Genomic DNA, 12,556 nt, shown 5'->3' with positions numbered 1-12,556 from the left:
AATAAGTAATGCACTTAACCGCCATGGCCTGTATGCGCACTCACCCGCATGACTCCATTGCCGAAGAAAAAAACATTTTGAAGCTCGTTTAAAAGTTTGCTGCACAACATTTAGACAAGCCTGTGAAATACTGGGAGAATAGAATCTGGTGACATGAGACCAAAATTTAACTCTTTGGATGCCATACTACACACCACGTTTGGAGGTCAAATGGCACTGCACATCACCCCAAAAACACCATCCCAACAGTGAAGTCTGGAGATGGGAACATCAGGGTGTGGGGCTGTTTTTCAGCATACGGTATTGGCAACCTTCATGTCACTGAAGGAAGGATGAATGGAAAAATGTACCAAGACATTCTTGATAAAAATCTGCTGCCATCTACCAGGATGATGAAGATAAAACTAGGGTGGACATTTCTATACAGGAGGGGTCTTGAAGCGGTCATTATTAACAAAGAATTTTGAAGGAAGTAATAAATAAATTTCATTTAGCATGTTCAATACTTTTTTCCCCTGTGTTATTCCATTTTATTACACAACTTAATTTCTCAACTTATTTGTTTTATCTTTGTATGTATGGATTGCATGGGTTTTTACAGATGTGGTGAAAATTTCATGTCAATAGCATCTTTAGAAATATTTTTAATGAGAAAAAAAAGGGGACATGTTCAATACTTATTTTGCCTGCTGTATTTATGTATATTCTTAAGCAGTAAAAGAGCCATCCCTCACTTCTGTAACAGGTACTGTCAATTCATCCTCACAAAATGAGCCCCAAATTCAGCCCTCAAACACCATTTGTTTGTTTACTTTCAAAATCTGCCAGAGAAGACATAGGGAGAGGAGCTGCCTTTTCATAAGGCCCGTTGTGACCATTAAACATATATTGGTATTGTGGTGTATGTAAATATATCCCAATGTTCAGATAAACTACTTTTCACCTGTAATGAGGGATTCTTGCAAAGAAATTAAGAAAAAAAAAAAAAACACCCACAGTAATTGCTATTGCTGGAAGATGGTTTATTGAAATACACAGGCAGGTTTGAGATGTAGGCAGCAGAAGACACATTCACAGTTTAAAAGTTCAGTGCTACACCCGGATGGATATTCTCCCTGAGCCAGAAATGGACGTGAACCATCTGTGTATGCAAGGTTGGCTTCTGTGTTTACAATGCACAAACCCAAAAGGTGCAGTCTACAGGGTAGTAGAATAGATTAGCTGCAGCCTTGGAGGTTTGGGCATCACCCAACTTGCAGCAAAGTGGTACGCACCCATATGTAACAGAAAGTCAATAATTGAAGCATTATTCCAAAAGTAATCTTCCATTGTTGTATAGTAATGTATTGGCATAAGACAATTACACAAGGTATTTGTAGAAATACAGAACAAGTAACAAATGGGCAAAAAGCAGCACACATTTTAAAAAAAAGTAATAAAACAATGGGCTGGACAGAGTACTAGCAATCAGCATATGTATGACGAACCTGGCTTTGGGGATATTATCCTACTATAAAGAATTCTCCCTACTGCATTTCATGGTAGAATGACTAGTCAGACCTTGTGTGTAGGAAAAGGCTGTAACGAAAGGCCCTGCCGCTATAACCAGCTGTTACAGACATTACTGTAGTAGTATAGAGACATTTTATACTCAGACTGTCACAGTCTCAATACCTGGTATTCATCACTGTTCTAACAAACAAATTGTTTATTGCCTCAGATTCTGTTTAAATCTAGAGATCAGATGTGTGCCTTCCCAACCACAAACAAGTAAATGGCAAATATCTTTTGGCTGATCACACAATAACAGATTTACTGTAATCCCGGTTTCTCAGTCAGGCCCTTGCACTACTTTAAATATGGTTGGTAGAGCTTAAAAGGAGATTGTACAGTTTGACTGTAATGCATCATAATATCTTTGTGCTCTTCTGGGATTCCATAATGAAGTGCTCCATAAACACATTAGTAAGTAACCCAATAATTAAGGTGGTTGTAGTCCAAAAGTATTGGAACTATTACAGACCATGCTGCTTGTGATTATTGCATGAGAAATGATGTTTCACAAGTCATACTAAACAGAAATGTAAAGCCTTTTAAACACATTAGGTTTAATGAAGTGCATGTATATTTTTGCACAGGTCTGCCTTAGAAAGCCACAGTGACCTCCTGCCACTCCTGGAAGCGTTGTTTATTCCTACTGTGTCAGTATACAGAGTAGACATACAGATTAAGGGGGACACACACACACACACACCTGTACAGAGGGCCATCTTCACCACGTGGGAAGTCACCCCCCCCTTCCCCACCATCCAGTTTGGAAAGGCAGTACTACCCAACAAATATGGCCTATTCAATTGAATAAGGCTGCACTGCAACTGTGTATAACTACCAGTTGTTTGGATTTTGGGGGTAAAACAAGTGTTGAGGAGGAAACATAAAACACCTACTCACCACCTGTCAACCATCCTCTAAAATGCAATCCACCACAGATTGCTCAAGAGGACGATGTATAAACAAGCCCATAATGCTGAAATCCAGTCAAGCAGCTTAAATATATGGGAACTATTTTACCTAACAAAAACAGTCAGCCAGTCTTGTAATCCAGACAACACAGCCAGATACATGACCTCCAATGCAGCAGAATCATAGCTAGGTCAAGACATCTCAGCCTGCTGATTGGACAGTGAAGGAGCAGCAGCACATTGAGTTATCCCTCTGCTCTCTCCTGTTGGAAGTACATGTGTACTGCACTAGAGCCTGATCTCGCTTATTGCTGATGTTTAGGAGATAAAAGCAACCCAGAAGCAAGAAAAATTTGGAACATCAGTTTAAAGTTGTTTTGTTTTTTACCACATTTTTTTTTTGCCTGGAGTTAAGCTTTGAACTAGCCACAGTAAGGCAGATATGTGCCCAGCTAAGACCAGCTTATGAATCCTCACTTGAATACTGAGCACTAGGACCCATTCATAACGAAAAGTAGCACACACTTCTGGTTCTTTTAACCTTCCCTCTTCTACTAAGAAGGAAGGAACGAACAGAACAGTAGGGAGATGTTCTGTCAAATTATACAATTTTAGGACTTGGAACAGGTTTCTCGGACTGCTTAAAAGGACCACTCCAGGATGATTCCAAAAAATTAACATAGTGAACATTCACTCAAAAAAAAAAAAAATTAAGGATAAAGGGGGCAGATATATGCAAATGCTAACATGCATGTGACAGAAAGCAAGCGAGGTATATAAGCAAATGTGCTGGCAGGACCAGAACTTCTCATGCACATCAGGTACAGCTTGAGAGTCACCTCCAAGCGATATACAGGCACTAAACAGCAATTCATACAGCAAAACATGACAATCAGTTAAAATAATCACATGGCTAAAAGGTCTGGTTCACAAAAACCATCATCATCAAAACCCTATAGCATTTACCCAAAACACCTAGGGGTGGACCGATATTTAAATGAAGACAATCAATTGGCTTTTTATCTCTGTAAACTTTGAAAGCCTTTTGATATGTAACCGAGTTTTCTGGATTGGATAGCAGTAGGGCAAAGCCACTGGATACATTTCTCAAAACTGTTCAGAAACAAAAGTTCACTTGTGCTGGTGTTTTTGTTTACAACAGGAACAGATATCAAAATAATTGCCCAGTTTTATCTGTATAACCCCAGAAGTGATTTCTACCCCTGCATAAAAGTGACAAAGTTTAAATGGTAGAATATGTTGCAGTTGTGAGGTCAGATAGCAGTTCCCAGCGGATAAATATAAAGCTGTGTAGACCAAATGGTTGTCTTTTGATAGTTTCAACTTTCCTGTCCAGCCATTTAAACTAAAATAATTAAAAATATATTCTGAGCATATATAGCTTTGTGAAGTCCTGATGAATCACATTTCATAGGTTTTCTAGTTTACCTTTGCAATAATGACCAAGTATCCTGCAAAAGAGGTGGAACTTGCTTCACTGGACGCGTGCAATGGAAAAGTCTGGTGTTTAAAGATGTAGAATAACAGCAACAATAGCGCCATGTAGAACGACATGGAGCACAGCAGGCATCCATTCCTAAAGATGTTTGTAAAACGCAACTGCGGCGTGTGCATAGACTAATGGAAAATCAATGGGAAAATTATTATATAGAGCAAGAATAAACACCTACCCAGTGCATTCTTATGATTGTTCTTAGAGGTCCTGTCTCTGCCAAACAGTGAAGACAGTTATTCCGTAGACTAGTTACCAGCCTATCCCTATTGAGAAGGTAACTCACCAAAAAAATATAGATGGATTTCTAGCAGTCACCAGTACCAAAAACATTGCCCATTCACGTATTCTATTTCAGCAGTGGCACAAGTATGCAGTAAAGGGACAGGCTGTCTTCTCAGAATGGTCACAAAATGAGGATTAGAAGGTGTAAGTGTGACAGGTACACTTAGACAAAACATAAAAACTGCAAGGATATACAAACCGAGTTGAGTAGCAGCTTAAAAAACATAAAACCAGTGTCAAACAAACAAAAAAAGAAAAAATAATATATGTACAGGCAGCACATTTGGCTACTTCTGTTGCCACAGGTTAAAAAGATAACATTCTGGCTCATTCACAGAATGACTCCCTCACAGACCTCTGTCTGCAGGTCCTAGCAGTGCTCTGAGAATCCGAATCACATGCTCAGTAGAAATGTTTTCGACTTCTTTCCTGCCACTTGTTGTATACAATGAGCAAGATGACACCGGCGAAGACCAGACCAAGCAGAGAAAAAAAGACAATGAGGAAGATGGCAAAATTGCTCATAGACTCCGAGGGATCATCAACTGAAATGGATAAGAGGAAGATACATGGATTGTTAGAACAATCACACAAAAGAAATATGGCAAAGAAAGCAAGTGAATTTTGTGGTCACCTCCTGGTAACTTCATGTTGTCCACACTGGGGATGAAAACTTCTTTGTCCATCTTCTCCTCTGCAGGGGTACGCTCCACAGTGATCTGGTACAATTTCATTGATATAATGTCGTGGTTATCTGTGTAAAAGATTCAGATACAAGATATAACAACATGAGAGAAGCTGCAAGATACTATGGTTTGAAAAGGGAACCTGCTAAATGGTTTTTAAATGTGCAGGTTAAGTGCCTGTCTTGGCTGTGACACCTTAATTTTTATCAAACATTAACAGACCCAATGCTGACTAGTGAACACAGCATTCACAACATATTTAAAAGCTATAGAAAAAGTTCACGCTCAAGGAAAAAAAAAAAAAAAAAAAAAAAAAAAAAAAAAAAAAAAAAAGGAAAAAAAATTATAATAATATTCTCATAATAATAATAAAAATACCCCTATCGGCCTATAGCCAATATGAAAATAGGAGCCGATACAGGTGCCCGAAAATAGCCGCGGTATTATTTTTTCAGTCAGCGATTCCCCTTACATAAAAGTGTTCTGAGCTGTGGATTCCCTGCTTTTAGAAGCAGCGATAAGCGCGCCCCCCCCCCCCGGCCTTCCGGTGGTTCTCAGGCTTACCTGAGCGATCAGTAAGCCCGAGAACCCATCCAACGATCCCGGCAGCTGTGCATGGCCTCTACTCATTTCTATGCCCTTGGAGGAGCGGAACGCTGTCATTACGTCACTTTCGGCGTAATGTAAACAAGTCCTTTTTTTTCCCTCGAATGCTTTACATTGTATAGGAGAGATGTGGGGTCTTATTGACCCCAGAGCTCTACATAAAGAGGACCGGTCACTGTTTTCTTCTATCACAAGGGAGGTTTACATTCTTTGTGATAGGAATAAAAGTGATCAAAAACAAGGGAAGGAGGCTTTAAAAACATGCCCCCGCCACCCCCCCATACTCGCACGCAGTGAACACATACATAGGCCACACCCACATATGTCAACAGTGCTCAAACCACACATGAATGTCTGAGCAAGAGCAATAATTCTAGCACTAGACCTCCACTGTAATTTTAAATTGGTAACCTGTAGAAATTTTAAGAGCCTCACCCATGGAGATTTTTTGGTACCGCAGTTTGGCACCATTCCATGAGCGCACATAACTTTAAAGCATGACATGTTGGGTATCCATTTACTTGTCATAACACAGGGTACTGCATTTTCTTTTCTTCTAATCTGGCCACTTGACCTAAGCAAGATTTACCTCCTTCATGACCAGGTTATATTTTGCTATATGGCGCTGCGTTACTATAACTGACAATTGCGCAGCCATGCAAAACTGTACACCAATGAAATGCTTGTAATTTTTTTGCCACAAATAGAGTTTTCTTTGGTAGTATGTGATCGCTGGGTTTTACACTATGTAAGAGATCACAGAAAAAAAAAAAAAAAAATCTGCTTTTATTTGTATTTTTTAAATTCATAATCATTTAAATTCATGATATTAAATAAAAAGTTGAAAACAATTACATATAAAAAAAATATACTTTTTTAACACACACGCCAAAAGTATTGGGATGCATGCCTTTACATGAGCTTTAAATGGCATCCCAGTCTTAGTCCGTAGGGTACAATATTGAGTTGGCCCATCCTTTGCAGCTAAAAACAGCTTAAACTCTTCTGGGAAGGCAATCCACAAGGTTTAGGAGTGTGTCTATGGGAATGTTTGACCATTCTTCCAGAAGAGCATTTGTGAGGTCAGGCACTGATGTCGGATGAGAAGGCCTGGCTCGCAGTCTTAGCTCTAATTCATCCCAAAAGGTGTTCTATCGGGTTGAGATCAGAACCCTATGTGGGCCAGTCAAGTTCCTCCACTCCAATATTGTGAAAAGGTGCAATATTCTCGGCTCAAAGTGTCCCACTCTAATCAGCTAATTAAGCCAGAACACCTGCAAAGGGTTCCTGAGCCTTTAAATGGTCTCTCAGTCTGGTTCAATAGGAATCACAATCATGGGAAACACTGCTGACCTGACAGTTGTGCAGAAAACCATCATTGACACCCTCCATCAGGAGGGAAAGCCTCAAAAAAGGTAATTGCAAAAGAAGTTGGATGTTCCCAATGTGCTGCATCAAAGCACATTAATAGAAAGTTGTGTGGAAGAAAAAGGTGCACAAGCAGCAGGCATGACCGCAGCCTGGAGAGGATTGTCAGGAAAAGGCCATTCAAAAAAGCGTTGGGGACTTTCACAAGGAGTGGACTGAGGCTGGAGTCAGTGCATCAAGAGCCACCACACACAGACGGATCCTGGACATGGGCTTCAAATGTCGTATTCCTCTTGTCAAGCCGCTCCTGAACAACAAAAAAAATGTCAGAAGCGTCTTACCTGGGCTAAAGAAAAACAGACCTGGTCTGTTGCTCAGTGGTCCAAAGTCCTCTTTTCTGATGAGAGCAACTTTTGCATCTCATTTGGAAACCAAGGACCTAGAGTATGGAGGAAGAATGGAGAGGCACACACTGCAAGATTCTTGAAGTCCAGCGTGATGTTTCCAGTCTGTGTTGATTTGGGGAGCCATGTCATCTGCTGGTGTTGGTCCACTGTGCTTCATTAAGTCCAGGGTCAACGCAGCCATCTACCAGGAGATTTTGGAGCACTTCATGCGTCCTTCCGCAGACAAGCTTTATGGGGATGCTGACTTCATTTTCCAGAAGTACTTGGCACCTGCCCACACTGCCAAAAGCACCAAAACCTGGTTCAATGACCGTGGGATTACTGTGCTTGATTGGCCAGCAAACTCACCTGACCTGAACCCCATAGAGAATCTATGTGGCATTGCCAAGAGAAAGATGAGAGACATGAGACCGAACAATGCAGAAGAGCTGAAGGCCGCTATTGAAGCATCCTGGTCTTCCATAACACCTCAGCAGTGTCACAGGCTGATAGCTTTCATGCCACATTGAAGCAGTAATTGCTGCAAAAGGGGCCCAGACCAAGTACATATGTATGCTTATACTTTTCAGAGGTCCGACATTGTTCTATATACAATCCTTGTTTTATTGATTGCATGTAATATTCTAATTTTCTGAGATTGTGGGGTCTTCATGAGCTGTAAGCCATAATGATCACAATTATGACAAATCACGGTTTGAACTATCTTGCTTTGCATGTAATGAGTCTATCTCATATTAGTTTCACCTTTTAAGTTGCATTACTGAAATAAATGAACTTTTGCACGATATTCTAATTTTTAGAGTTTCACAAGTGTGTCTGTGTGTAATTTATTTTTTTTTTTTTTTTTTTTTTTTTTTTTTTTTTACACACACGCATATACACACACCATTGTTTGTGGACTCTATAATTTTCCTACAGAATAAAAAAAAATAATTTTTTTTTTAAATTTTGTAAAATAAAAACGAAGAAAAATGTGGGTTTTTTTTTCCAAAATGGTCTCTTTTTTTCATTAATTTAGCAAAAAATTAAAAAAGTCAATGATGATTAAATATCACCAAAAGAAAGCTCTAGTTGTGTGAACAAAATCAAAAAAAGTTAGTTTGGGTACAGCACTGCATGCCTGCGGAATTGTCATTCAAAGTGCGAGAGTGCTAAAAACTGGCCTGGGCAGGAAGGGGATAAAACTGCCCGGTACTGAAATGGTTAAACATATATGACACAAAACACACATGGGTCACCACTGCCCATAAGGCTATTAGGCGCATACTGTACCTGAAAGATCCCCAGTAACAGCAGATGTGCCAAAGTAATATCCACGGGGCAAACGCACGCCAGGTACATCCACACAATCTCTCCATTCTTGTTTTCCATCAATATCTAGCATGACCTGCAAGTGAGGTGCAGAGTGGAGAGTGGAGGGACTTAGTGAAATGAAGGAGGCAGGTAATGAAAAAGAATCTTAAGAATTTAGCAAGACTGATGTACTGTACTGTCATACCTGAAGATAAGCCGTGTACAATGTATTCTTTTTAACAGAAACTTCAGCAGTTTCATTACAAAAAATTCTCCATAGCCCCACTAGCCAACACAACTAATCCAAGCAAAAGAAACTTTAAACTAAAACTTCAAAAAGGAGATACCTGGCCTTTCATTAACATTATCAAATCGCTCCACTGCCTTTTCTAAATCAGTGCGTTTGATGGTTGAGGGCCAGCTTGACAAAAAACGGGGAAATGCTGAGCACCCACTCGTTAAAACATACAGTATAAATAACACAGCAAACTCTTCAGAAGACAAAATGAGAGATACAGATATAGCAGCTGTTATCTGTAATTATACATTAAATCTGCAGAAACCAACTCTGAATTTTTTTAGACCTTTTTCTAGATAGATAAGACACCTTTCCAAAATTAGAAAACACTAGATTTTAAAATATATTAAACCACAGTAGGTTTTAAAATATCTACGTTTCCTCATACAAGCCCCCAAACCAATAAGACCTTCCATTTCTTAACAGAATGACTTTGGAGGATAACTCTGGTGATGTAACCTGTGTATACTGCAGCATTTATACATTCAAGGAGCCTGGTACTGAATGCATTTCTATTTACTATACACTAATGAAATGGATAGGCCTCCTAAAATGGATACAGTATTTCTCTCTTTTCCACATGCTAGAGACTTAAATCTGCTGATGATATATCTGTGCTGGCTGTGTCCATTATGGGTTTTTACTTCCCCTGCGAGTTTAATAAAAAAAAAAAGTGCATTTATTTTTTTACCAAAAGGAACCTGCAGAGCATCACACCCGTGATCAGCAGATCAAAAGGTGTAATGCCATGATCTTGAAGACTCTGAAACTGCTGTCATCCCATACGGATTACTGAACTGCGGGCAGATTAATGAACTATAAGAGCGCTCATCAGCACCCTCACAGTTTGCCAATAAAAGCTGTCTACCGCAATGGAAGACTGTAGTCCATTTATAGAATAGATACTGAACTGCAGGATGATCAAATAACTACGAAAGCGCTCAGTTCACTGAGAACTAAAAGTCATCTGCCGCAATGGCAGACAGCTCTTGTAGTCTATTCATTCATGGAGCTCTGAATGAATAATGCGGTTGTGTGGCTGAAGCCCTGCACTGCCACACCATTTTCAAATTGTGACAAAAGGTGTGGAGAGAAGATTCCCCGCCTGCTATCATGTGGAATACACCCAATTTATAGGTGTAACATGTTCAGGAAGGTGAAGTTAGTCTTTAAAGATTTTGTAGAATCTAAAAGGGGACATGCTTGAAAGTGCAAAGGTGGGTAGCACCCAAACTCCCAGGTGTCAGACTATATGACTGGGGCTTTTGCTGACTCCTGATCAGGATCTAACTAGAAGCAAAATATCATTGTCGTGAGCTGTACGACAGGAAAGTATACATACAGAAAATGGTTGTTATGTGATATTAATGCTTGTTCAAAAAGGACTGAAACTCAGAGTCCATGGTAGAACAGGATAATATTTGGCTGATTTTACCTCTGACTGGAAAATATAGAAAATAGAGTTCCCAAGCCACTAAAAGTCTCATTACCTCCCCGTAATTCATGAATATACTATGCGTATAAAGAATAAAGTTTAAAATGAGGTGGACAGGGAAAAAAGAAAAAAGGGGTAGGAGGAGGGGGGGAAAAAAAAAGAAAGAAAAACAAGACAAGCAAGATAAGAAAACTAGGGAAGTGGCACAGAACAGGAACAGCAAAAAACAAAGAATGAAAAACACTCCTCAGAGACTGGAAAATTCTTACTGTGAGTCTGCGTTTGACGTAACGGATGACCAGAAAAGTGTCATGGTTGAGATTTCGCACCATGGCTGTACAACCTCCGATTTCAGTAAGACGGCCATCTCTGCTGTGATCGTATGTCAGAGACCCATTGCTCACCATTGCCGAAACAAAGGGAAACACACGCTGTCAGGAGACAAAGTTTGCATTATGAGGATCTACAGGTAGCCTGTTTTTAATATGTTGAACAGTCAATTTCCATAAGGGAGTACAAACTTTTTCACATGACTGTATGCACCATGGAATGATCTAGCTCCTGCAATGTAGTGAAAGCAAACCAGAAAACTCCCTGGACTGTCATGTACCAGCTCATACTGGAGTACTAAGATGTCATTTCCAAACAGTTTCAAAAAGGAATACATTTTCCAACTTCAAAAAATTCATGGTTTCAATTTAGGCAACCAGAAAAAAGGTCCTTTCCCTTCCAGTATGATGAGCGTTTGAAAATGGAGCAGGGCCCAGAAAAAGCAAAAATGTACAAATGTGCATTATAGTAAAGCCATAGTTCTGAAAAATGCCATTTCTACTGCTTGCTTAATTACTGACAACATACTGTATTAATCCCTTTGCTCTGGATTATACAGAAAACATTTCTGTAAAACAGACAAAAAAAAAAAAAAAAAAAAACGGCACCAGATGGAGTAAGGCTACGTTCACAGTAGCGTTGTGTGCAGGCGGAAGAGAGGCATTTGGGAAGCGTTTTTACCACTTCTCAAACGCCTCGGACAATTCTGCATATTGCGCGATTCTAACGGGAGCGTTAGCGTTGCGTCAAAACGGATGCCTCTGGTCGAGTCAGGAGGAGTTGAAGTCTCCTATTCTAGTCTATGGTGCCGGTCCGCAAACGCCCAGCCGGCGTTTGTGGTGTGGTTGCAACGCAGTTGCGGGGCATTTGCGGAGCGGTAACACCATTCAAACTTCATTCTAGGTGTTTGTGGGGCGTTTTTAACGCTCAGCAAACGCCTAGCAACCGCTGCTAAACCGCGCATGCGGCGTTTGTGGAGCGTTAAAAAACGCTCTGCAAACGCCGGACCAACGCTTGCCAAACGCTATAGGGGCGTTTGGCAAGCGTTGATAAAACAGTCAAGTGTGAACGAGCCCTTACTGCTCCGCAAACGCGTCGTAACCACACCGCAAATACCGGCCGGGCGTTTGCGGAGCGGCACCATAGACTAGAATAGGAGGCTTCAACGCCTCCTAACTCGACCAGAGGCGTCCGTTTTGCCGCAACGCGACGCTAACGCTCCCGTTAGAACAGCACCATGTGCTGCAATGTACAGAATTGTCCGAAGCGTTTGGGAAGCGGTAAAAACGCTTCCCAAAAGCCTCTCTGCCACCTGCACACAACGCTAGTGTGAACGTAGCCTAAGGGATGCAGTTAATAAGATTGTTTTCTGTGATGCGAAGGGCGGGAGGGGCTAGACAGACTAGCTTCCCAAGATGCATCTGGAAAGCAGAAGGCACATGGGTTTGTTGTGAGGCTAGGGACCGAATTAGATTTCATTGTCTAGCACAATATATTGCATTTTTGACTATGTTGTGGGGCCTCCCATGTAAATGTGCATCGTTTAACTTTAGACTTTAGGTTTACTTTAAGCAAAACAGATTCCAGATACACTGATCAGCCATAATTTTAGGATCACTGACCACACATTCACACTAAATAGGCTGTCTTACTACAATGCAGGTTAACCTGCATTTGGTGATACACCTACAATATACTTTTTTTTTTATTTTGTGGTGCAATACTCAGGTGTCCACAAACATTGGCACCCCTACATTTCTGTCAGATAATGCACCACTTTGCCCAGAAAATTGTTGCAATGAAAAATGTTTAGGAATTCTCATGTTTATTTCTTTTGTTTGTATTGGTATGACACAACGTGGAGAGACAAAAA

At 40.4% G+C, this 12,556-nt stretch overlaps 1 protein-coding gene across 2 annotated transcripts in view; it reads right to left on the bottom strand.

Moving 5' to 3' along the window:
* Positions 1-1,001: 1,001 nt before the first annotated feature.
* The window catches only part of LMAN2L (lectin, mannose binding 2 like), a 31,908-nt gene continuing 20,353 nt past the window's right edge, over positions 1,002-12,556 (bottom strand). For both annotated transcript variants that reach the window (XM_089681706.1, XM_089681707.1), the window contains 4 exons: positions 10,623-10,784; positions 8,600-8,714; positions 4,895-5,014; positions 1,002-4,805 (listed from right to left, as the gene is read on the bottom strand). In XM_089681706.1, the coding sequence (XP_089537832.1) occupies positions 4,663-4,805; positions 4,895-5,014; positions 8,600-8,714; positions 10,623-10,784 (540 nt within the window). In that variant the 3' untranslated portion in view covers positions 1,002-4,662. The remainder of the gene's footprint in view (positions 4,806-4,894; positions 5,015-8,599; positions 8,715-10,622; positions 10,785-12,556) is intronic.

Source organism: Staurois parvus, unplaced genomic scaffold (genome assembly GCF_062004578.1).
Source record: "Staurois parvus isolate SC_StPar_1 unplaced genomic scaffold, SC_StPar_1.0 ptg000276l, whole genome shotgun sequence".
Lineage (NCBI taxonomy): Eukaryota > Metazoa > Chordata > Amphibia > Anura > Ranidae > Staurois > Staurois parvus.
The sequence above is the reverse complement of the archived record's forward strand: the minus strand, read 5'-3'. Positions and strand labels throughout refer to the sequence as shown.